This window comes from Pyrus communis, chromosome 14 (assembly GCF_963583255.1).
Source record: "Pyrus communis chromosome 14, drPyrComm1.1, whole genome shotgun sequence".
Classification (NCBI taxonomy): Eukaryota; Viridiplantae; Streptophyta; class Magnoliopsida; order Rosales; family Rosaceae; genus Pyrus; species Pyrus communis.
This window is the reverse complement of record NC_084816.1, coordinates 1,591,363-1,613,862: the sequence shown is the minus strand read 5'-3', so window position 1 is coordinate 1,613,862 and position 22,500 is coordinate 1,591,363. Positions and strand designations below refer to the sequence as shown.

General features: G+C 36.7%; 3 protein-coding genes across 8 annotated transcripts; 2 read left to right on the top strand and 1 right to left on the bottom strand.

Annotated features, from left to right (window-relative positions):
* Positions 1 to 3,896: 3,896 nt before the first annotated feature.
* Positions 3,897 to 4,503, top strand: LOC137716621 (uncharacterized). Its single transcript, XM_068456065.1, has one exon. It carries the CDS (start codon positions 3,990 to 3,992, stop codon positions 4,362 to 4,364), a length of 375 nt encoding a protein of 124 aa, XP_068312166.1. The 5' UTR covers positions 3,897 to 3,989; the 3' UTR covers positions 4,365 to 4,503.
* A 4,482-nt stretch (positions 4,504 to 8,985) lies between these two features.
* LOC137714743 (zinc finger A20 and AN1 domain-containing stress-associated protein 8-like) lies at positions 8,986 to 11,272 on the top strand. 4 transcript variants are annotated; one of them, XM_068453882.1, is made up of 3 exons: positions 8,986 to 9,099; positions 9,250 to 9,287; positions 10,363 to 11,272. In XM_068453882.1, the coding sequence occupies exon 3, from the start codon at positions 10,376 to 10,378 to the stop codon at positions 10,892 to 10,894; it is 519 nt and encodes a 172-aa protein (XP_068309983.1). In that variant the 5' UTR covers positions 8,986 to 9,099; positions 9,250 to 9,287; positions 10,363 to 10,375; the 3' UTR covers positions 10,895 to 11,272. The 4 variants fall into 4 exon arrangements, with proteins under 4 accessions (XP_068309983.1, XP_068309980.1, XP_068309984.1 ...); XM_068453879.1 differs by having other exon boundaries at positions 9,010 to 9,099; positions 10,348 to 11,272; XM_068453883.1 differs by having other exon boundaries at positions 9,017 to 9,099; positions 9,250 to 9,321.
* A 262-nt stretch (positions 11,273 to 11,534) lies between these two features.
* LOC137714742 (AP2-like ethylene-responsive transcription factor PLT2) lies at positions 11,535 to 19,628 on the bottom strand. Of its 3 annotated transcripts, XM_068453876.1 has the most exons (9): positions 19,260 to 19,628; positions 18,784 to 19,162; positions 18,350 to 18,432; positions 18,201 to 18,209; positions 17,994 to 18,082; positions 17,784 to 17,857; positions 17,618 to 17,668; positions 17,457 to 17,533; positions 16,083 to 17,038 (listed from the first exon to the last, which is right to left on the bottom strand). In XM_068453876.1, the coding sequence occupies exons 1-9, from the start codon at positions 19,522 to 19,524 to the stop codon at positions 16,302 to 16,304; spliced, it is 1,764 nt and encodes a 587-aa protein (XP_068309977.1). In that variant the 5' UTR covers positions 19,525 to 19,628; the 3' UTR covers positions 16,083 to 16,301. The 3 variants fall into 3 exon arrangements, with proteins under 3 accessions (XP_068309978.1, XP_068309979.1, XP_068309977.1); XM_068453877.1 differs by lacking the exons at positions 16,083 to 17,038; positions 17,457 to 17,533; positions 17,618 to 17,668; ... (1 more) ...; positions 17,994 to 18,082; positions 18,201 to 18,209 and adding an exon at positions 11,535 to 12,275 and having other exon boundaries at positions 19,260 to 19,398; XM_068453878.1 differs by lacking the exons at positions 16,083 to 17,038; positions 17,457 to 17,533; positions 17,618 to 17,668; ... (4 more) ...; positions 18,784 to 19,162; positions 19,260 to 19,628 and adding exons at positions 11,535 to 12,284; positions 14,123 to 14,338.
* Between the last annotated feature and the right edge of the window lie 2,872 nt (positions 19,629 to 22,500).

Sequence of the window (22,500 nt, the reverse complement as noted above, 5' to 3'; positions counted from 1 at the left end):
GACATCCCACGTCACCCAGGGGGTGTGATCCTTAAATGTACATTCTCATCCCTACCTAGCACGAGGCCTTTTGGGAGCTCACTGGCTTCGGGTTTCGTTGGAACTTCGAAGTTAAGCGAGTAGCGCACGAGAGCATTCCCAGGATGGGTGACCCATCGGGAAGTTCTCGTGTGAGTTCCCAAAAACAAAACCGTGAGGGAATGGTAAGCCCAAAGCAGACAATATCGTGCTACGGTGGTGGACCGGGCGGGGAAAGTGATCCGCCCAGGACCGGGATGTGAAATTACTTGTTTTCACATGAAATATTTCTTGATTCACCCCTAAAGATAGGAGTAAATATTTGGTAGAGCTCACACAGAGTGAAATCATGTGAGGTCTAGTGAAATTTAAATACAATAATTTGATGTTTGACATAAATATTTTATGAATGATGTGATTGGATATCCTTATCCAAGTTTTTCTTCAAAAAAGACTACTAATTTTCTTCTGTATTTAGAACTATACCAACATTTCAAGAAAATTAAGCACATGCTATTAAGGATTTAATTTGTTTAGGTCTTAAGAGAATCCCACAATAAATTATACGAATTTGATGCTTAATAGTTCACAATTTGATAAATTAAGGTTGATGATCTATAAAATGTTATGAATTCAATAATTTGATTATCAACGGATTCACATTAGGCCGATTCAATTTGAATGTGATTCTTGTTGACGGATTTAAGTATCAGATAATCATTGGCCACACATTAGATGGTACATATATAATACATGGACGTTCTAGTGGACATTATGCACTTATTACATGGACGTTGATGAATTAATTTCAAGCCTTATATCTTGAAATTAATTCATCAAGTTGATGATAAAATACATGGACGTTCCAGTGGACATTATGCACTTGTTACACAACAACCCCTTAGAGGAAGGGCCAAGCAAGGGGGACAACGGGTAGGAGAAATGGAAGTTTGGGCTCTAGAGGGAATTGGTGTTGCTCATATTTTACGTACAAAAACGTGACCTTTCTTGTATTTTTCAGTCTGTAATTATGCATGGTGTTACCTTCACATACAATGGTACAAAATAGGTATAAATATTGGTCATATCCTCCTATATTCTTGGTATTTATTACTTAATTAATTTGTTAGTTTGTTATACCCATGCATGTAGGCATTGTTCATGCAAAACCATACACCTACGTACTAACCCTTCCAAACCTCAAACAACATCCAACAGATTTCATCCCAAAAATAACAAAATCCTCCTCCATAGAAAGCTATATATACCTCCCACTGCCCTCCTATATTCCTCAGGACAGCTACAAACTTCTACAAGCCTCTTAACATTCCAATTGCAAGGCGTGTTTTCGATTCATTGACCGACCACACGCCGCTCGCAAAATGGCCATGAAGAAGATCGCCTTGGTTGTCCTCGTAGTTGCCGTCTGCATCAGCGCAGCAATGGCCGCTGCACCTGTAAAGGGTGCCACAGCCACCACCTCTGCAGCCACCCCTGCCGCTGCAGCCACAGCTGGCCCTGAAGCTTCTACTCCAGCACCTAATGGAAGTAGCATGAACGCCGTTGGATCTTTGGTTGGAGCTTCACTGTTGTCCTTCTTGGCCATTTACTTGAACTAAATTGTTAATCAAGTGATCAAAAAGGATGAGAGAAGTACTTGATCAAAAAGGATGTGCGTGTAACATATTCCCCAATAAATGAAGCTATAACGCTACTTACTCATATTATTCTTCTTGGCTAAGTTTATTAATCTTTCTTTGTTTTATCATCTGTTTGCTTCATTTTGCAATTCCGCTATTTTAATTAGTACTATATGTTAGAATTAAATTTGCGCACATCAATCCATGGACGGAGACGAAATTTAGAAAGAGAAAGAGAAGAATGTTAACAGAAAGAATAAATGTGTGAGAGCCTGGAGATCAGAGAGTTGAGGACAGAGAGAGAGAGAGGAAGAGAGAAGAAGGTTAACAAAAAATAAAGAGTGGTTGGACATTTTTATCCATACTTAACTGAGATTTGACATAAATCTCACTTTTGAGTTAAATTTGCTAACAATGTTCACCGCGAGAGTTCAAATCCTAATTTGTTTATCACATGGACTATCTTCCGAATACCATATCATCATAAGAATCATTAATCCGGTTTGACCATAAACTTTGTTTTCTCAATACACATGCACCACAAATAATCCAACGTAAGAACCTACATCTCAAGACTATTTTTATTCAAGCTCCTATACTTGCTGTCGTCCTTCGTTGTAGAACAAAGTAAACCCTAATCACTAAAGGTGCATATAATTACACGCCGAAGAAGATCTTTCGGCAGACAATATCATATTATTGGTCAAACCCCAAACCACGAGACATGGCTTCATTTTGAACAAAGTAATTAAACCTACCCTCCACATGAGGCACGATTCATATTTTTCTCATTTTACATCAGGTTTAACAGTGTCATATTAATGGCCAAACTAAAAACCACGATACAGTTTTGGTAGACAAAACAACCAATACATAAAGATATTTCGGTTGAGATGTAACAAAATGTGTCTATAGTTTCGGTCATAAGGAATGGATATTTCAACTTCTTTTAGTAGTCCCTCACTGAAAGTACAAGGTAAAGCCACGCGAAAATATTTTGGCAGAACTTTACAAATTTATATAATTTATGTCATAGGCAACCGAATACTTGAACTTGTTTTAGTAGTTTTGCATTGAAAATACAAGGTTTATGTAGTCACTGTTTGTTGTACCTGAGTAGTGGAGTACTACTCTCCTAATGTCTTCATTTTGAGAATCAGTGAGGACTGCATACTAGTCACATGATTATATTAGTTTAGATCCAAAGACATAAAATATTTAACAACTTAATAAAACAAAACAAGAAAATGAGTTTATTATATATATATATATATATATATATAATTTTTTTTTTATGGTTCATAAATTTTAAGTTGGTTTTGTTTTATTAAGTTGTCAAATATTTTAAACTTTTGGATCTAAACTAATATAATCTTGTGGCTAATATGCATTTGATCCTCAAAATAAGAATCTTAGGAGAGCAAGACTGTTGTATCCTGCACTACAGAACTGTGTTACATGAAGAGGGTGTGTGTGAGAGTAGTTTGGGTATGTTAAGTGAGTGTTTTAAGATAATCCCCTTAACTAAAAAATAAATGTGCATTTTTGTTCAAATGTAGGTTTGTTTAACAAATTATGAGACATGCACTTCTAATTTTGTATATTTAAGAAAGAAAAATAAATTTGAGAAGTACAAAATGATTTTTTTAGAGTGTCAATAATATCTTCCATCAATAAAACCATCTTTAATTAATTTCTTCGCAGTTTTAAGATACAAGTTATATTGGGAGAATAGAGATAGACGTTATAGGCTCGTTTGGAAGTGCTTTTAAAATTACTGAAAGCACTTCTAAAAAAAATATTTTTAGGTTCTAAAATCACTTAAAGTGTTTTCGCAAGAAGCATATTAAATATTTTTTTCAGGATTTACTTGCATTATAACTAAGGATTGGTTCTAAAATATTTTCACTAAAAATGTTTTCAATCATTTTAAAAGCACTTCCAAACAAGCTTTATAATTAATAATAAAAGAATAGAGATACAAACAAAATAACTCGATAGTAGGGGGAACACTCTAAACTATTTAAGCTATACAGGGGGGCATTTCATTTGTTATTTTGTTATACCATTATAGGCGGCGTTGTTCATGCAAAGCACACGCACCTAAGAACCGTTCCCTACCTCAAACAAAACCCAACAGATTTATTCCAAAAATAACCAACATGCTCCTCCATAGTTAGAAACTCCAAAGCTATATAACCCCCAAGGCTCTCCCTATTTTCCTCAGGACAGCTACAATCTACTACTAGATCAATACAATACTCTAAATTCTAAACATCCGATTACAAGGCGTGTTTTCGATCCCTCGACCGACCACACGCCACCCACAAAATGGCCATGAAGAATATTGCCTTGGTTGTCCTCGTAGTTGTTGTCTGCATAAGCGCAGCAATGGCTGCTGAACCTGTAAAAGGCGCCGCAGCCGCCAACGCTGAACCTGTAAAGGGCGCCGCAGCCGCCAACGCTGAACCTGTAAAGGGCGCCGCAGCCACCCCCGCCGCAGCCACAACCGCTGCAGCCACCCCTGCCGCAGCCACAACCGCTGCAGCCACAACCTCTGCGGCCACCCCCGCTAGCACCCCCACCGCTGCGGCCGCAGCTGGCCCTGAAGCTTCTGCTCCAGCACGTAGTGGAAGCAACATGAACGCCGTTGGATCTCTGGTTGGAGCTTCACTCTTGCCCTTCTTGGCCATTTACTTGAACTAAATTGTTAATTAAGTGATAAAATAGGACGAGAGAAGTACTTGATCATCTTTTTAATTAGGGCGTGTGCGTATAATATGTTCCCCAATAAATGAAGCTATAACGCTATTTACTCATATTATTCTTCTTGGCTACGTTTATTAATCTTTCTTTGTTTATCATGTGTTTGCTTCATTTGCAATTCCACCAGTTTAATTAGTGCAATATGTTGGAACCAAATTATCGCACATCTACGGATGGAAGTTAGAATTGTCCATGATCTCCGGTGAATGGGGTTGATTGGTGTTGGAACAAAAAACGCGCAGATCCTTAGCCGTAGGCGAAATCTAGTCGGAATTGCACATGATCTTCAGTGAAGGGAATAAGAGGTTAAACTTGAATCAGAATAAAACTTCTACATATCTTTGGGAAGGAGAATCAGACCACGAATGTAGTTCTAAGATAGAATGGCATGATGTGCAATACATCGTGAACCATCCTTAACGAACAACCTATGATAGAGTGTTAAGGAGATAATTATCCATGGACATGTTTTCGCGTGACAGCGGTGTGTAGGCAAGATGAGCATCTACCAGGTGCAGAGAGAACATTTATGTTGTAGTCGTCTAGAGAAGATGAAGTATCGTCTCAGAGTCAAAGGGAAGGCTGGATAAAGTCTTGGATCCTTAAAGAATTTGTTAGATAAATACCCAAGCTAGGGTGTTTATAGAGATCTTAAGAGTCTTTGCAGGGAAAATAATCTCCTTAAATTGGGAGATTATCTAGAAGATATCTAATTCTACTAGGATTATGATTATGTTGCTAATCCTCAATATATCCTGATTTGACTTGAATTAGGGTTTCCTTACTTAGGAAGTAGTATCTTCAATAGGCCTTAAGCCTAGCCTATCGAACTAAGGCTATCAGATTGCGCTCCATGGACTATAAGTTTTCCAGCCATTCTTGCCACCCGAAGTGCCACGTGTTATAGGCCTAGATATCATGGTCACACAACTGGGGGGTGTGGTTGAAACTAAATCAGAATGCGTACATATCTCCGGGAAGAAGAATCAAATCGCTGGTGTAGTTTTAAGAAAGAATGGTTTGATATGTGCTACATCATGAACCATCCTTGGTAAATAGGCTATGTTGGGCAGTTAAAGAGATGAGTTCTCCATGGATATGTTTGCGCGTAGACCGCGTGGATGCAGAATGAACCTATGTTAAGCATAGAGAGAATATAAGAGAGATGTATCTTCAGTTGTGATTGATTAATTCATCGATTGACATGCCCGATCAATGCCCAAGTTAGGGTATTTATAGAGATCTTCACAATCCCTGTAGGGAGAGTAATTCCAATTAATCGAGAGACTATCTAGGAGGGAATCTAGGATAATATATCCAATTTTTCTAGGATTCTGATTACGTTGCTTAATCCCCAAGACATAAATGGATGAACTTTGCATAGATGGATAATGGTGTAATATGTATATCGATAATACAATGATACGTTTTACTATTGACTTGCTATCTACTAATGTCATCGACAGTTTAACAATATTATACACACGCACGAAATATTATTTATCAAACTTTTATTTTTTGTCAAAAGGACGAAGTTTGTATCGATAGATAATGTGGATGTATATCGATAAACACAATGATATCTTCCGCTATTGACTTGATATTTACTAATGTTATTGACGGCTTATTGATACTATATCAACAACTTATTCATTTAATCATGTAAATAAAAGGATAGTTTCGTGTTTTATTTTATTGCCAATTCAAAATAATATGAAAAGAAATTGGGAATGGAGAAATGCAGGAGGTGATCAACAGCTGATCACGTGAATTAATTGATGAGATTCCACCAGAGAAAACTAAGATCATCTTCTTCTTCTGCAACTTTTCTATGACATGGAAGTGTCACTTTATGTTTATGCTTTTATACAAACAAATAAATGTGAAGCTAACTGCAACGAGCTCTTATAAAACCAGACTTTCATTCGCAGGAAGGTCGATTAGATTTACAAATTTGCTATGCTCAACTAAATTAACTAAAACCACGCCAATGGAAATTTCGTAACCTAGAGATCGTATATCTGATTTATTGCTGTAGGGTTTTTCTAAGAAGCTCTCTTGACCAATGACACATGTATTTGGAAAATACATATAAGCGAATTCAGATCAAATTTTGCAATATTGGGCAAGTCCACATACTTGCCTAATGCAACAAGTTGGACTTTGCGTAGAGAGGATAACAATGGAAGGTTGGCCACTCTTTACTTAGCATGAATCCTAATAATGTTTTGTCTTAAAGGGGTGAATGGTGTTTGTAGAAAGCCGGTCTTGGTTTCTTCGGTAAGGCATGTGTTTCGATCGCTTCCTTCAACAAATGATCTTCTCCGAAGAATTATCTCTTCCTTATATCAAAGAAGTATGAGATTTTTCCAATTAAAAGATTGCAGCTAAGTTAATGATATGATCCAAATGTATTTTAACCAAAGAATCCAATGCAAGCACAAAGCAGGTTGCAGAAAAAAATGTTCCCATAGATCTTATTTCGGGTGGAGGTAATCAACAGATAGCACTAGCCGGGCCAGAAAAAAATGTTCTATAGACCTTATCTAGTTTTAACTATCTAATCTGGAAGAAGACATTTCCTGAATTAAATGGAGGTTGCAGAAATTTCTGAAAGAATAACATATGCTTAGCAAATTGTTACCTTTTTTTTACACCCATGAATCTTTGCACTGAACAATATTTGTGTAATTTTGATTTGCTATCTAATTCATCTGCAAGAAGGAACACAATAACGAAGAAAAGAAAAAACTTCCATATGATTTTCTTACCTCTTTTTCTCAAATTTGTGAAGAACAAGAAACCAGTTCCAAAAACTCCTCCCCCAATTTGCTCTATTACTTATAATCTTCCTGACACAGAGGAACTTATGGATTAGGGATTACGAACAGTGACCCTTGGAAAAGAATTCTGGAATACCAAGGATTGTAAGAGAAATTTTCAAAATCTGACTCCGAGCCCAAAAGTTGTGCTAAACAGGGTTTGTGCCATTTAACACCTCTTCTACAACCGCGTCACTTCCATCTTTGATACCAAATTATCATTCGTAGTTCCATGAACCACCTTCGAATAATCGAAGCACAAGAGAGAAGCATGCAAGTCGAATAAAAAGGAATCATGAAGAAACCATATGACTAACAGTAATCAAGACAGCAGTACTGCTTAAAGATTAGCTAGACAAGACCTGAAAGAAAGAAAGTGATGGCTGAAAGACATGCTTTAAATCAAACACAAATGAGGTTTTAAAGTATAAAAAAGAGAGAATATTTGAGGCAAAAGCAAAGGGAAAAAAATAGAACTCATTAGTGACTGGTTTGCAAACCTTTTTATGTTCAAAATTTGTAAAGGCAGTGTTTGCTTGCAATTTGAGGTTCCATATGTATCATCATCACTACCATAATATATGTGGTTGAGGTGTCACCCATCATATATATGCAGTTCATAGTTTGATTGAGAGTAAAAGATAAGCAACCAAATGGAAGTTAAACTATAAAGTTTGTGTGCAATTTTCCAACTATATATGTTATGTTAATTTTCAATCTATCATCAAAATTGCTTAAGAATTGTTAAGTTTTCTCCTAGAAATAATAAATCTATTAAAATTAAATTGGTCGTTGCAACAGCACATGCGGGTGTAGTCACATTGCTTAGAGCTCGAATCTTTACTCCTGCCATGTAGATTAGTTTAAGGTATATTGCCAGTAGGAAATAATTTCATCAAGACAACATTATTTCTTAAAATCTCTAATATACTTTTTTATAAGCCTCTATTAAACTCGTGATCATCTAACCCATGAATTTGTGTTTTATATTGATCAAGTTGACATGTACTCTTATTTGTACATTTTTGACCAATCGAAAAGACATGTTTACATTATAATTAAATTCGTGAATGACTAGTATATTTTTTCATTGCAAATACAAATTCTTACTCTAGACCACTGTTTCAAAAAGCGGTTTGAGTGACCACCCATGCACTAGTCAGAGGCCGGGCGCCTGATTAAGGCCTAGGCGTTTAGAAAATCGATGAAAACTTCATGAGACAATTAGGTAGGATCGTAGGCGATTCAATGTTTTATTTTTTTTAGGTTAAGAATTTGAAAAAATTTCTTTTAAAAGAACTTTAGACTTTCTTTCTTATAAAATAACTCTGAATACATATTTTATTTTATGTATTCAATCAACTGTAATACTTATTTATATGTTTTGATTGCTATATAATAAAAACTATATTAAAAAAATCCGCATAAACTCTTTTGGTCACTCCACTAGTGTTTTTTCGAACCTTGCTCTCGACATACTCATGTTATCAAATCTAAATTGTGTTTGGTATCCAACCAAAAAATCTACAACCATATTATTGATTTTGACTTGGAAAAGAAAATCTCAGACATTACCATTGTGATTAACCGACCACTACACCTAACCTCACCACCATACTTTCCTACCTTTTCCAAAACCGTTATTAGCACCTCGGAAAAGGGACAAAAGAGGAATTTCGAGCCAACGGAGGTAAGACCTCCCACCAATAGGAAACCGCCACGTCGGCCTCATAATAGCAACTGTCGTTGTTAAATTGCACGGGAGCGTCGCACAGGAAAAATAGCGAAACGCGACTCTCTCTTTCTGGCTGGCTCTCGCTTTCTCTCTCCTCGGCGATCCAAAATCTGCTAGGGTTAGGGTTTTGAAAATCCCCTAATTTTGATTACTGCTTGATTTCTTTGTGTTTGGTTCAATTTTTCTGCTTTTGATCGAGGGCTTCCTTCGATCTTCGTATTCGGTTGCTGACTCTCTGATTGTAATTCTTGGTTTTTTTTGTGAACAGGGACTTCGTGTCCGATGCGATTCTGAGCTCGGGAATCGGTAGGTTCAATTTCAAGAGATTTGTTTTAACAGGGTAGGGTTTCTGTGTATGTGTGTATGTGCTTGTATAGCTGACCAAGTTTGGGGTTTTTTTTTTTTTGTTGATTTTAGTGCTTTTAGGGTTCTCTGCAAATTTGCAATTTTGGATGTATGCATGTGTATATGTTATGTTTGCTTGTATAGCTGACCAAGTTTGGGTTTTTGTAGATTTGAAGTGTTTTTTAGGGGTTCTCTGTAAATTTGGGATTTGGGGATTTTTGTGTTGATAACCCAGTTTTTGTTGATTCCGGGTGTTTTTGATGGGTTTTCTGCAAATTTCTGCAAATTTGCAATTTGAGTGTGGATTATTTATTTGGATGAATGATTAGTTAAAGTTTGCGAGTCAAAGGTCCGGTATTAGGTAGATTGTAATTGCTAATTGGCCATAAATCTGGGGTTGAGTTTAAACTTTGGCACAAATCAGGTGGTCTATAATGATTAGATTTTATTTTTTGTATGTAATTTCTATCAGTTGGTTGATAGGTGTTTATGTAGCTTGACTACTGTACTTGGCATGACGAATGTCTGTTCGTGTATTATAATAAAGATTTCGCTTCTGATTTTTATAGCTCAATTAGCGGTTTTCTATTTTTGTGTCTTATTGAATTTACAAGCATATGTTCATATGATGCAAATTCAATTAGCCTTTTACAGGTTTAACATCTTTGGATGTTGTTAGTGATGTTCTACGGGTTTTCTGGATTGAAATCTAAACGTTTTCTGTTCAAAGATGAGTTGTTGTGTGCAAATTATAAACACAAAGAAACACCTTGACTTCACATTCATTGATATTAAGTAACATGGAATCGTATGCAGTCTTAACAACTTTTTCCTTTCAAACAAAAAATTAGTATTTTCATTGCTTATATACCAGCATTAAATTACACCACGAGCATTATTTTCGTTATAAGTGGTGTGTTTGCTGAGTTTTCATGTGTTTGTTGTTTTGGTTGTGTGTGTGTGGTGGAGTTGTAAGTTTTCACTCTTAATAAGCTGTTCCCCATTAATTGTTAGTTTTCAGGTGTTCTCTTTGCAGGTAAGTTAAAAAAATGGAGCACGAGGAGACTGGATGTCAAGCTGCCCCTGAAGGTCCTATTTTGTGTGTAAACAATTGTGGGTTTTTCGGAAGCGCAGCTACTATGAATATGTGTTCCAAGTGTCACAAGGATATGATGTTGAAACAGGAGCAGGCGAAGCTTGCTGCATCATCCTTTGGAAGCATAGTCAACGGAACATCAAGCATCAGTGCAAATGAGCCTGTTGTTGCGGCTGCTACTGTGGATGTTCAACCCCATCCAGTGGAGCCAAAAACTCTCTCTTCGCAACCATCATTTTCCTTTGGTTCAGGGTCGTCTGGTGAGCCAAAGCCGGAGGGCCCAAAACGTTGCAACACTTGCAACAAGCGGGTTGGATTAACAGGGTTCAATTGTCGGTGTGGTCACCTTTTTTGTGCAGTACATCGTTATTCAGACAAACATGACTGCCCTTATGATTATCGCACTGCTGGACGCGATGCTATTGCGAAAGCCAACCCTGTCGTAAAAGCTGAGAAGCTCGATAAAATCTAAGCCTGATGCGGTGAAGTTTCATTTTCGAAATTGATGCTTGTTTTCATCCACGAGATGGCTTCAGAGTTTGCAGCGGTATCTTAGCACTTGCCGTTTAATAATGTTAATACCTACGGGGGTGCCAAGGCGATCTAGGCATCTCTGCACTCTGAAGAACTCTCTATTTGTTGTGATTGGGAGAACTTTATGTGTTGCCTCGTGTCTTTTTAAGTTGTACTCTGTGCCGGTTTGGTGGACATGGTTGGGGTTAATCTTCGTAATGTGTCTACGCGCTGTTTATATCGCATTTCTTTCTTCTAGTACATGTCACTGGATCTTGTATTGTAAAGTATTGATGTGGTTTCCATGCATAAATCTATTTACCCTCCCCTTCTGGTCCATCGTGTTTTCATGCATGTTCGTAAATATTTAGGTTTTCATATGGTTTTATCAGTTTCAGAACTCAAAATATAACCGTTTTCACAGAGAAAAAACGGCCGAAAAAGGGAGTTAGTAACAGCAATGGAGTTTTGGCACGGTTTTTGCACTCGAGGTTTCGTGTTCAACTGCTCCCTCAAACAGGGCAATTAGAAACTTTTGGATTGTGCACAAGGATATAGATAGAACTGGGCAAGTATCCAACACAAGGGAGCACAATAGATGAACTACGTATAATGCAAAACTGATGCATTCTGTATCAAAATTTCGATCGACGAGAGATTCAGGGGTTAAAAAATAGTTCACGGTTCTGCACTCTTTCCAGCTTCTATTATTTTCTACTTTGAGAGGGTTCACAAGCCCTATGACCTAACACTATAAAAGTCCGGTCCAGGTTAGATAGAAATCCCTTTAGATTCAGCTTCAAGATACTTGCATATCCTCTCCATGACCTCTCTGCCCTTGGCACTGTTCTGCACAAACTTCTCAGCACATCGTTGTTCAACCTTTTCCGCCATCGATGCCAATGCTGATAATGGCTTGATTCGAATGCTAGTCTCCTGTCGGCATAATGTCCAGCCATTTGGGTTCTCTGGGTGGGGATCATACCTGATTTTTTCCTCCACCTCTATGAACTTTTCAAGGCTAATATTATTGGTGGTGAGTTGCATTGATCGTGCTTGCGCATCCACAACTGTTGACTCGACGCAGTGGCAGACATCCTGGCGAACAATTTTGCGGATAAACCATGGTCCTGGCGCATGGACAGTGATAGCACGTGTGGTGTAAAGCTTTCCTGTGCTGGTATCAAGCTTGTGGTTCAGAGTGTCAACTTCAAGGATATGTGATAGTGTGCGTTTGTTTTCAGCATCAGCAAATTTTTTCCATGATGCAGAAGTCACCCGGTCCCATGGGTGCTTGTATGTGTACTCTTGCTTGTATGCCTTCACCATCTCTTTTGTCACTTGGTGTCCTGATAAAAGAACATTATATTAGTTCCCAGAAAAAAAGAGTAAGATCGTAAAATATGGTTCAACTTCTCAAACATAGTGATACATAGTAGAAAATTTCAGCTAGGGAAATATCATAAATGAAATGAGAGAGCGTAAGCTAAGAATTTAGGTTATCATAGCCAATGCACCTGACTGCAATCAATTTGACTGCACAATTTCGAATCAATGACAATTTGGGCAGTGAATGAAGCCTGTATATAGGAGTATTCAGACCACAACAAAAAAAAAATACCAATCATGCAATTGGGAAACACCAATCAAAATTAGGCTGGGACTACATGATGACAACGCTCTTAATGTGGGAGTTTCTTCAAAATTTACACCAAATTAATTTCTACTATGTGGTCATTTCTAAACCCACTAGAAAAACAGCTACCAGAGAATGTAACTACAATAACCCATTTTTGCTTGATGTTCATTCTTACGGTGACAGAAGAACAATATTCTGACACCAGAAACTTCTAAAAATATCAAATGCTAGATCAGAGATGGACTATAAAGTTAAAATTCGTATGGATTACTGGGTAGAACTATAAATACATGGATAGATGATGTCCAATGCCGTTAAATGACTAACCAACGAAAAACGACAACAAGACTTTCTGGATTGCTCCTCATCTAGACTTTTCACTAGTTAAAGGCTCCTATTTTAGGTTAATAACTCCTATTAGAATTGTTACGGCAGACACTTCGCTTACATTATGCATTCCTTTACACTCTTAATGGTAAATGATTGTAAAGCTTTTACAAATATGTGACACTTGCTCTACGCCATTATTAGACTACCATCTTCCTTGATGCACATCTCTAGAGCTAAAAGCAAATGCAGAAATACTACATAGATATGCATCACGGAGGAATGCCAACTAACGATGCAAAAGTTGGTGCTACAATTCTTCTTAAAAAAACTATAAGAATTACAGGATCTGAAAAGAGCAAAACAAACTTTTGATTCTGTGAAGAATGCAAGACACAAAAAACTGAGGGTTGTACCAGAATTTCAAGACCACGATGAACATTACAAACTTGCCTACATATGGGCATCATAAGCAAATATACTACCAAGCTGAAAACTAAAAGAATCAGGTAGTTATAGCTGGAGAAAAAGCAGCACCACCGGCTTTTGTTCACTACAAACAAATTAATATTCTTTGCACCAGCGTCCTACTTTTAACAGAACACCACGCTGTAACAATCATCGTCAAAGCAAGGTGAACATCCCACAAAATCCAATACTATCTAACCCACAAATCAAGTTTTTCCCTAGGCAAAACCATGGATCCTAATCTTAAACTCCTACGAAGAAAAGGGCAGAATTCAAAACCCAAAACCTGGTCTCAGAAAAGCTTATTAATTTCTCAAGCAACAACCTTTTGCTCCAAAGCAATTCCTAAAAACTTACCCTAATCTCAAATTCCTCAACACTTTTTTGTAATATTAAACACAAATTAAGTCTCATGAAAAAAATATAAAGCCATCCTATTTTTTCACCACATAAACAAAAAAAAATATTCAAATTCAGATAAAATTCACAAAGGGTCCTTCAGAATCAGAAATCTATGAACTTTTTTCACCGCAGTAACAGCTAAAAAAAAAAAAAAAAAAAAAAACACAACAAATCAAGAACAGGACCAACTTATACACGCATATAAAAAATTAATCAATTTGTTTCTCCTAAATCAGTACTTCCAATTTCAGTTCGAATTCACAGGAAAAAAAATACATAAATCTAGCAAAAACAGACCCAGATGAAAAAAGAAATAAAGGATGAATTAGAAGCTTTCAGCAGAGAGCTTACCTCAACGGTGAAATTAATGAAAGCCTAAACACAATATTAAATATCTATTTATCAAATTTCCACGAAGCGATTGATGGATCGCTTTTTTCTTGTGCCTGTACGAATTGCCCTCCTCTTTAAATTAATGGTTCTTCCATTTCTTGGGGAAGCGGTTAATGGATTTCTAGCATCGTAGTATTTCGCACTCCCCGCTTTAAATTTGTGGTTTTTCTATTTATTTATTTTTATCAAGAAATTGAGAGGATTTTTTTTTTTTTTCTTTTGGAGAAAATAAAAGAATTGAAAAGAAAATTTTGAGGCCCGAAAATGAAGGGCTTGTCCATTTGGACCTTTAAATGTTTGCCTGAGGCCCAATTACTTGTGTAGAAGGACCCAAAAGCCCTCTGGACATTGTTACTAAAAAGGAGCTCGACTCAAAAGTATTTTTATTAAGAAGCATATCGAAATTTTTAATAATAATAGTACTTCAAGTGGACTAGTTATAGGTTTATCTTCTTCTTTATTTTAGAATTAAGTATAAGTATTAGTTCCTATTTTTCCTGCTTCTAATTCGTGTCTTAATTTTTTCTACCTTATCACAACTTAACCAATTTATGTTAGGTACTATGTAAATCGGCATATACAGTAGTATGGATTATAAAACTAGACTAAATCTAACAACAACTAAAATTTCAATCGAAAATAAAAAATCCTCCACATGTAATTGCTGTAGGGAAGAACCTTTATTCATGCTTCATTTACTCATGTTTTAGTTGCATAAGTGGCGTCTTCTTTCTGTATGCCAGTCCTTTCTAGGACTATATATATTATAATTTGTCTTGGTTGGGCTTGTTTTATGAATGTTATCTACAATTTGAAAAAAAAAAAAAAAAAAAAAAAAAAAAATCTCAAATTTGTTGACATGCATCAAGTATTAACCCTTTTTTATTTCTTGTCTCTCTCCCCTCCCTTTCAGCCTCCCTCTCCACCTGCATAACGTAAAGATAAAAAGAAAACGAAACGACTCGGGCGGGTCTAATATCGCCTTGGAAAACTCAGCTCCTTTCCAACATTCATCTTCTTCCTCTCTCCTTCATCATCTATACTATGTGCAAATCGTTGACATCCGTCTTCATCTTGTACCTCTGTGGGCATCAGGGTCTGCTATCGCCAAAGCCTTTTGAGGGTTAGTTTTCTCTCTTACTCTAAATCTCTAATTTCTATACACAAAGGTGTATGTATGTTGGATTTGAATTTGATATGGTATTTTTTATTTTTTTTTAAATTCTTGTGATGATATAATGTCTCCACATCAACAATTGCTTAAGAATTGGAATAAAGTGCAATTGAGTGAGATTTTATCCTGAAATCAGTCTGCAATATAATTATCTCAAACAATTGTGGTAATCTATTCTATTGGTTTTGTCTTTCTAGAAATTTAGTAATATTATTGAGATTGTACTCTGAAACCAATTCGCAATACGCAATAGGGGAGTAGCAAGTGCGCTTGTAAGCCCGTACAATGTTCTTAACTAATTCTCCCGCGTGATTAATCTTTGAGCCTAGTACATGGACATATGAGGCCATTAGCTTCACATGTAAGAAAATCCACTTTGATACTATTGAAAAGGTTGAAGTTCCACCTAAAACAAATGGTCATTAGTAGCCGAACTTCTTATAAGCTCATGCAACGTCTCTTTATTCCTTGACGTTAGACTGATTTTTACAGCATATTCTCACGCTACACCATGCAATAATTCGGTGGAGAAGGTTAAGATATACGTATATACAATACTTGCATTTGAAATAAGGTGGAGTAAACTCAAATGGAAATTATAATGGCCTGCCGGTAACACAAGGAGAATTACATCAGCAGCTGCGCAATAGGTCTTACGCACACAAAATTTAGGGTTTCAACTTGCACCCATATCTACTGATCCTACCAAGTTTTACCACAACGGGATTAATTTATGGTCAGACTTCAATGTAAAGATCGACAAAAAAACAACAGCAAAATACTAGAACAAAATAAAAGGTCCTCCAGCTCCTTGAGTTTGCATTGAAAATCAGCTCCTGTTACTTCAAAATCACCCAAAATAGACCCAAAAAAGGAATAGTAAACTGTCTCTAACCATCCTCAAGTCCTCCCGATCACAAAATTACTAATCTCCCCATACAAAATCTCAATGTCGACCCTCAGTCACTCCACATTGTAAAAATACCCATACCCTCCTCCATTAGGCATATCATAATCAACCTTCACAAGTGCAAGTTCTTCTGCTGAACCCAGTCCATTGTTTGCTGTTGAATTTGAAGCCAACCCAATTCCATTATTTCCTAAATACTCTCCAGCACTATAGCTCCCACTAGAGCTCCCATTGTTGTGATCCATCACACTAGAAGAACCCATGTCCATGAGACCTTGAAGCAAAGCTGGGTGTGTACTCTGAAGTCCATAATTATTATAGAATTGCTGGGTAGGCTGGTATTGCTGCTGGGTCTGGTGCAACTGAAGCTGGGTTTGGATGTAATTTTGGTATGAAGAAGGGTCATGATGGTGGGTGTACTGAGAAATGTCATGGTTTTGGAGAGTCAGTAGAGGCTGGGATTGCTGTACATTTTGATCAAAGGTTGACTGAGGCTGCAACAAAGAGTACGCTTGCAAATTACGAACGGCTGAGGTTGATGGACTGGCAGCTCCGGCAGCCGCATAGTGAAACGTGGAGCCAAGAGCCATCATTTCTTCCCGTTTTCTAGAAGATTCCAAGGCCTGAGCCTCTTTGAGACGCTTTGCTGCCCCTCCTCCAATGGGAAGAGTATTGCTTTCCAAAATGCTCTTCACGTCGTATCGATTCATGTCGAAATTGGTTACTGCGTTTAGGCCTCGGAATTTTATTGCTGCTATGTCGTAAGCTTCAGCTGCCTCCTCCTCAGTACCTATATAGAGTTCAATCGATCAAAGTCACATACCACATTTACTTCAAAAAGTATCTTACACCAAGAAGTATTACTAATGTATAAAAAAAATACCTATCCACCAAAAATGAGGCTACTAATTTTTCTAATCGAGCTTTGCATGAATCCCATAATCTTATATATTTTCAAGGGAATATTTATGTTATAACTATATATAATATATATACATATAGGGTAATGTCCGGGAAGCCAACAATTTAAACCATATTTTGTAAATCATATGACATGATTGTTGATAGATGGATTATCACTTAAGTGTTGGTTAACACATGCTAATTTCTTATTGATGACACATCACATTTGGTCTATGTAGTATTACTCATACATACATGTGTGATATAAATACAATGCAATAATTGTATTGAATGCATGGACATACTGAAAGTTCCCAAGTATAGATCTTTGTTGCCGGCAACTCTGCCAATCCTTGCTTGCCATCGTCCGTGTTGGTGATGCCTGAACAAAGATTTTGTTTCGTGCAATGAGATAGAGGAAGAGACATGGAGACAAGGCGTGCCTAGCTAGCTAGTTTAGTTGTACCTTGTAACTCCGCGATACATGGACGCTCCCCTAGAAAAGCCACTACTTTTCCTGAAAGTTTAATTAAATGAAAACAAAAGTTAAGACCTTCTAGCACAAAAGAAACAAATTCTTGAAACAGAAAAAGGTGCAAATTAGGGAAATATACATTATCTATTTCATTTACCTTCTAATAGCTGCCACAAATTCTTGTCTTGTCATGTTCTTCATCTCCTCCACCTCCTTCTCATAGTTACTGATCTGCAGCAATAGTATAAAACTACTCGAAGAGCCATATAGAATATAAACACAACTCTCGTTTTCTTTCCTTTATTTTATTTTTATCACATTGGCAACCGTTAATTCTTTTTTTTTTTTTTGGCATAAATAAACTTACTGGAAAATTTGTAGTAGTAGATGTTCCCCAGTACTTTAGTGCAGCCAAGTCATAAGCCCTAGCTGCTTTATCTTCTTTGTCATACCCACCTGTTTAAAATAAGCCAAAAAAACATTGCTTTCATATAAAAAAAACATTCAAAACCATCAATTTTAAGAATACAGGATGTTAAATAACAAGTTGTAGCTACTTAGAATCTGTACTCACCCAAGTAGACTGGAAAAACCACGCCCGAAACAACAACGACCATGATGAAGATCAAGGAAATGATGGTCAGTGACACATTTGGGGTAAAATTATACTTTGGTGTATGTAACACAGAAAACCCTAGCGGTAGGAGAATAGGGCATAAATACCTTGGCGGCCCTTCCTGGATTGTCCTTCCCTTCTGCAACTATTATCCCAAAGATGAGCTTCATACCTTCCTGTCCACCTATGCCTGTTTTATTTATATATTTACAGATGCAAATTATTTATGTTAATGTATAAAAAGAAAGAAAGTTCTCTTGGTCGTCTGGTACCAAGGAATGCATTGTCACTTATTCTTAGATTTGATATAAGGGTTGAAAATGGATCGAAATGTGCTTTAATATGAGCTTTTGATACAAAATCTAAGAGTGAATGGCCAGAATACCTCGATCGCCTAATGACCAAGAAAATAAATAGAAATGTGCTTTAATATGATTTCTTTATATAAAATCTAAGAGTGAATGGCCCCAAATCCTCAATCACCTAGTGACCAAGAAAACAAGGTTCTATAAAGAAAACAAAAATGGGTGTATAAATTGACCTTGTTACACCACGATAAATCGATGTTCTTTGTCCGAATGTGTCCAAGGTCCTCCTTGGGGTAGCTTCCACGGTAGTAATGCTGGTATTGTCGGTGCTCGTTTCACATGTTGAAGAACCCTTGCCACTTCCCATTGATAGGGTCAACGATTGGAGGCTGTTGGATTTTTCTTGGAAATCAAAGTTGCTAGAATTGTCTACAACGGTGTTTTGTACAGAGACTATGTTGTTGATCGGGAATAAGTAGTCGGAGACAGAATCGTTGGCCTGAATATCGTTGAAGGCTACAAGATCTGAGTGGTTCTCGGATTTGCTCACGCCAAGAAAATCAGCCACCTTTGGAGCTTCATCGCTTCCTTGAGTATTAATCACATTCCACTCTATAAATTCACACAGTATAGAGAAGAGAGAGAGATTGAGAGAAGAAAAAGGAAAAAAAACAGACAGAAAATATGCATGAAAAGAAAAAAGAATTACCTTGGTTTTGGAAAGGGTTGTCCATGGTCTCATTTACTAACCCTAGAGAGAATTGATGAGAGTGAGAAGGGTGGAGTTGTGATGGCAAGGAAGAATTAGTAGGAGAAAGAGGAAAGGAAAGCCAGTTGTTTGAATTCATGGACCCCATTTTGCTTTGATTGAAATTCTTCCTCCAAAAACTCAAAAACCTCTCCTGCACAAGGAAATGGAAAATGTTATGATAAACATTCAAAGAAACCCAAAAACTATAGCTAGCGGTGTTCATAAGCCAGAGAGGAGAACAAGTGATATAGATGTTTACCCAGGGGACTATATATAGCTAGGGTTTGAAGGAGTGATTGGTGAAGCAGTAATTCTCTCTCTCTCTCTCTCTCTAGATTTTCATGTGTAGAGAAGAATGTAGTTTTGAGAAGATGAGAGAAGAGAGGAGGGGAGGAGGCTGAAAAGAGAAAATCTTGAGAATGATTCAAGGTATACTTATATGAATTAGCATAAACTAGGTAGCTAGGGTAGGTATAGTCTTACTCTATGTGTGAAACAAACAAATTATGTAACGAGCTATATTATTATATAAAAATATGTTTGTCACCCCTTTAGCAGTGGTCATTTTAGGCTGGTCTAACTCTGACTGATCTGACTCTAAACACCACATTCGAACTCTTCAGAATCAAGTATTACCACAATAGTTATATAAATATTTATTTCTAATTGTAAATAGCGTTTGCTATCTTCATCACCATAAACTAAATTAAAGAGACACGAGTGTCATACTAAACTATAAGTCGAGCTCCAATTCAGTATTTGCACTGAGACAAACCCTAAATTCCAACTTGGAAAAGTCCAACCAAACCCTCTCTCTCTAAAATTATCTACCTTTATCTCTACCCACTAGGGCTTATTGGAACTCTCGACCTCGTTAAGTGCAACAAATGACTCCCGAAAACCCAGCATTCCCACACTCTACAAATCATCTCCCACTCTCAAAATCGACACTCTACGTAAAGTTGAACTAATTAGATTATAGATATATCTGTACAAACCCAACCGACCTCTCACTCTCTCTCTCTCTCTTCTTTTACATTTATCTACAAAGGGATATATATATATATAAGAGAGAATTGAGATTTTTGATCAGGTGATCGAAGCCATTTTAAATCAGAAGAGAAGATCTGCCAAGATTGGGGTGCTCTCACCACCAAAGAAAACCCAATTTGTGGATCCCCGAGTCCTGCATGTGTAAAAGACTTGAGTGTACGGACATGCAATATATAAACCTAAAAAATCCGACAAATTTAATATTAAAAAGGACTTGGCTAAGGAGTAAGGATTGCTCGAGTGTTAAAAAAACTCTCACCAAACTCTCTGCTTCTTCTATTATTAAAAAAATTGGATTGATTCCGAAAAGAAAATTAAGAAAAGATTGAAGGATTTATCTCGCTAGCTAGTTTTTGGTTTCCTCAAAGAATTCTGTTGACCACCAAATTGGTTTGCGTATCCGTCAAAAGGTGGAAGCAGATATTTACTAATTAAATATCTTCTGCTAATGTCCTGTCTACAGTTAGAAGCTTGTATAGTGTTGTGCCGTCCAGTCAAGCGCCCAGCTTAAAAAAATGTTAAAGGTCTTTAAACTAATTAAAAATTATACCAACAATTAATTACCCTCCACCAGTATCAAGTAGATTGTAGACTGTACACTGCACACCCTTACTGACCAAAACATACATTCTAGTAAAAGATATACGAGATAGCAGATCTTTTTTCTTTCTGATTGAAATGACACTATAACGAAAAAAAAGGATACTATTCAGATAGGATTGTTGTGACATGCTTTCCTAGGCATGGGTTGGGTTACAATATAAGTCTCTAGATTCAAGAATATATTAATAAAATAAAACACTTGTATAATTTGAGTAAAATTGTAATACTATGTTCATATGTCGATATTTCAAGTATACCTAAAGATTACTTATTTAACATGTTAAATAATTCTACAAGGAAAATTCTAAATTGTAGTACTTTCACTTGGCACACAAGTGACAGCCAACTATTAATGTGAGGTTTCAACAAAATGAGAAAATTCTTGAAAGCACACAAACCCGCATCACCTAAAGGAACTTAATCTTTCTCTTTTTTGCGAATTTTGAAAACCTAAAGGAAACACCTGTACATTGCATGTGTGTAATTTGATAAACAAGCATGTATACGTGTATAAGAATACAACACAACATCCTGATGCATTCATTACAGAGAGATGTATATATAGTTATCAGATAAATGTTATACGATACAAAATAAATCTCATATTATATGATAGAGAGTGAGCGAAAGTGGAAGGAGGAGGAGGAGCAAATCTGCTGCGAAGAATTTATACCTTTTCAAAACTTTTGGATTTATTTAAATTTTATATGACTTCTGGTGAATAGAGAGTCTGCTTTCTAAACCGCTGAATCAATGGTTGTCTTTTTCCAGCTGATCAACTGCATATTCAGAGAGTTTTCAGAATTCAGATTATACTATGGTTCACTAGTACTCATTCACTACTACCAAAAGTGAGAATCTTTTGGCCCCAGAAATATGCTACTGAAAAAACAAAAAGAGTTACAAAAATGAAAATAAAAACAAATGCAAAGAAAATCACCTGCCATTGTTGATGATGACACAGTTCCCGCCATATTCTCCTACATAAATATATTCCTATTTGACTGAATTGCACCACAATAAGGGGGCAAAACCCCACGTCTATCGCTTTCAACTAATTAAAAAAAAAGATAAAAAACCCTTCAACCGAAAACTGCAAAAGAAGAAATAAATCATAAAAATAAAAACCAAATTTGTATCTTCGTTTTTACATTTTACTTTGTACAAGCTAAAGTACTAACCTGAAACAAAATACAAAGAAGATCCAAATTTAATGCAATTTCAAGAAATTAACAGCGCCTCTCTCTCTGTTATCTTCTTGAAAAATGTGGAGTGGGAGGGTTAATATCAGAGAGAGAGAGAGAGATGGTGGTGCGGTGCATAACTTAGCATCAAGGCGTTTCAAATTCTGTGTGCCACGTGTCTGCTGTTTTTATGTGATTGAGACCCGTTGAGATTGAATTTAGTTGCAGCCAGGCAAGCCAATTATCCCGTTTGCATGCTTGCACAAAGATACACAAAAAACAGAAGGAGCTTTGACCATAGTATAACCACGATGCCTATGTAATCTTTTACTTTTACTATACTGTCCTCCATTACTTAA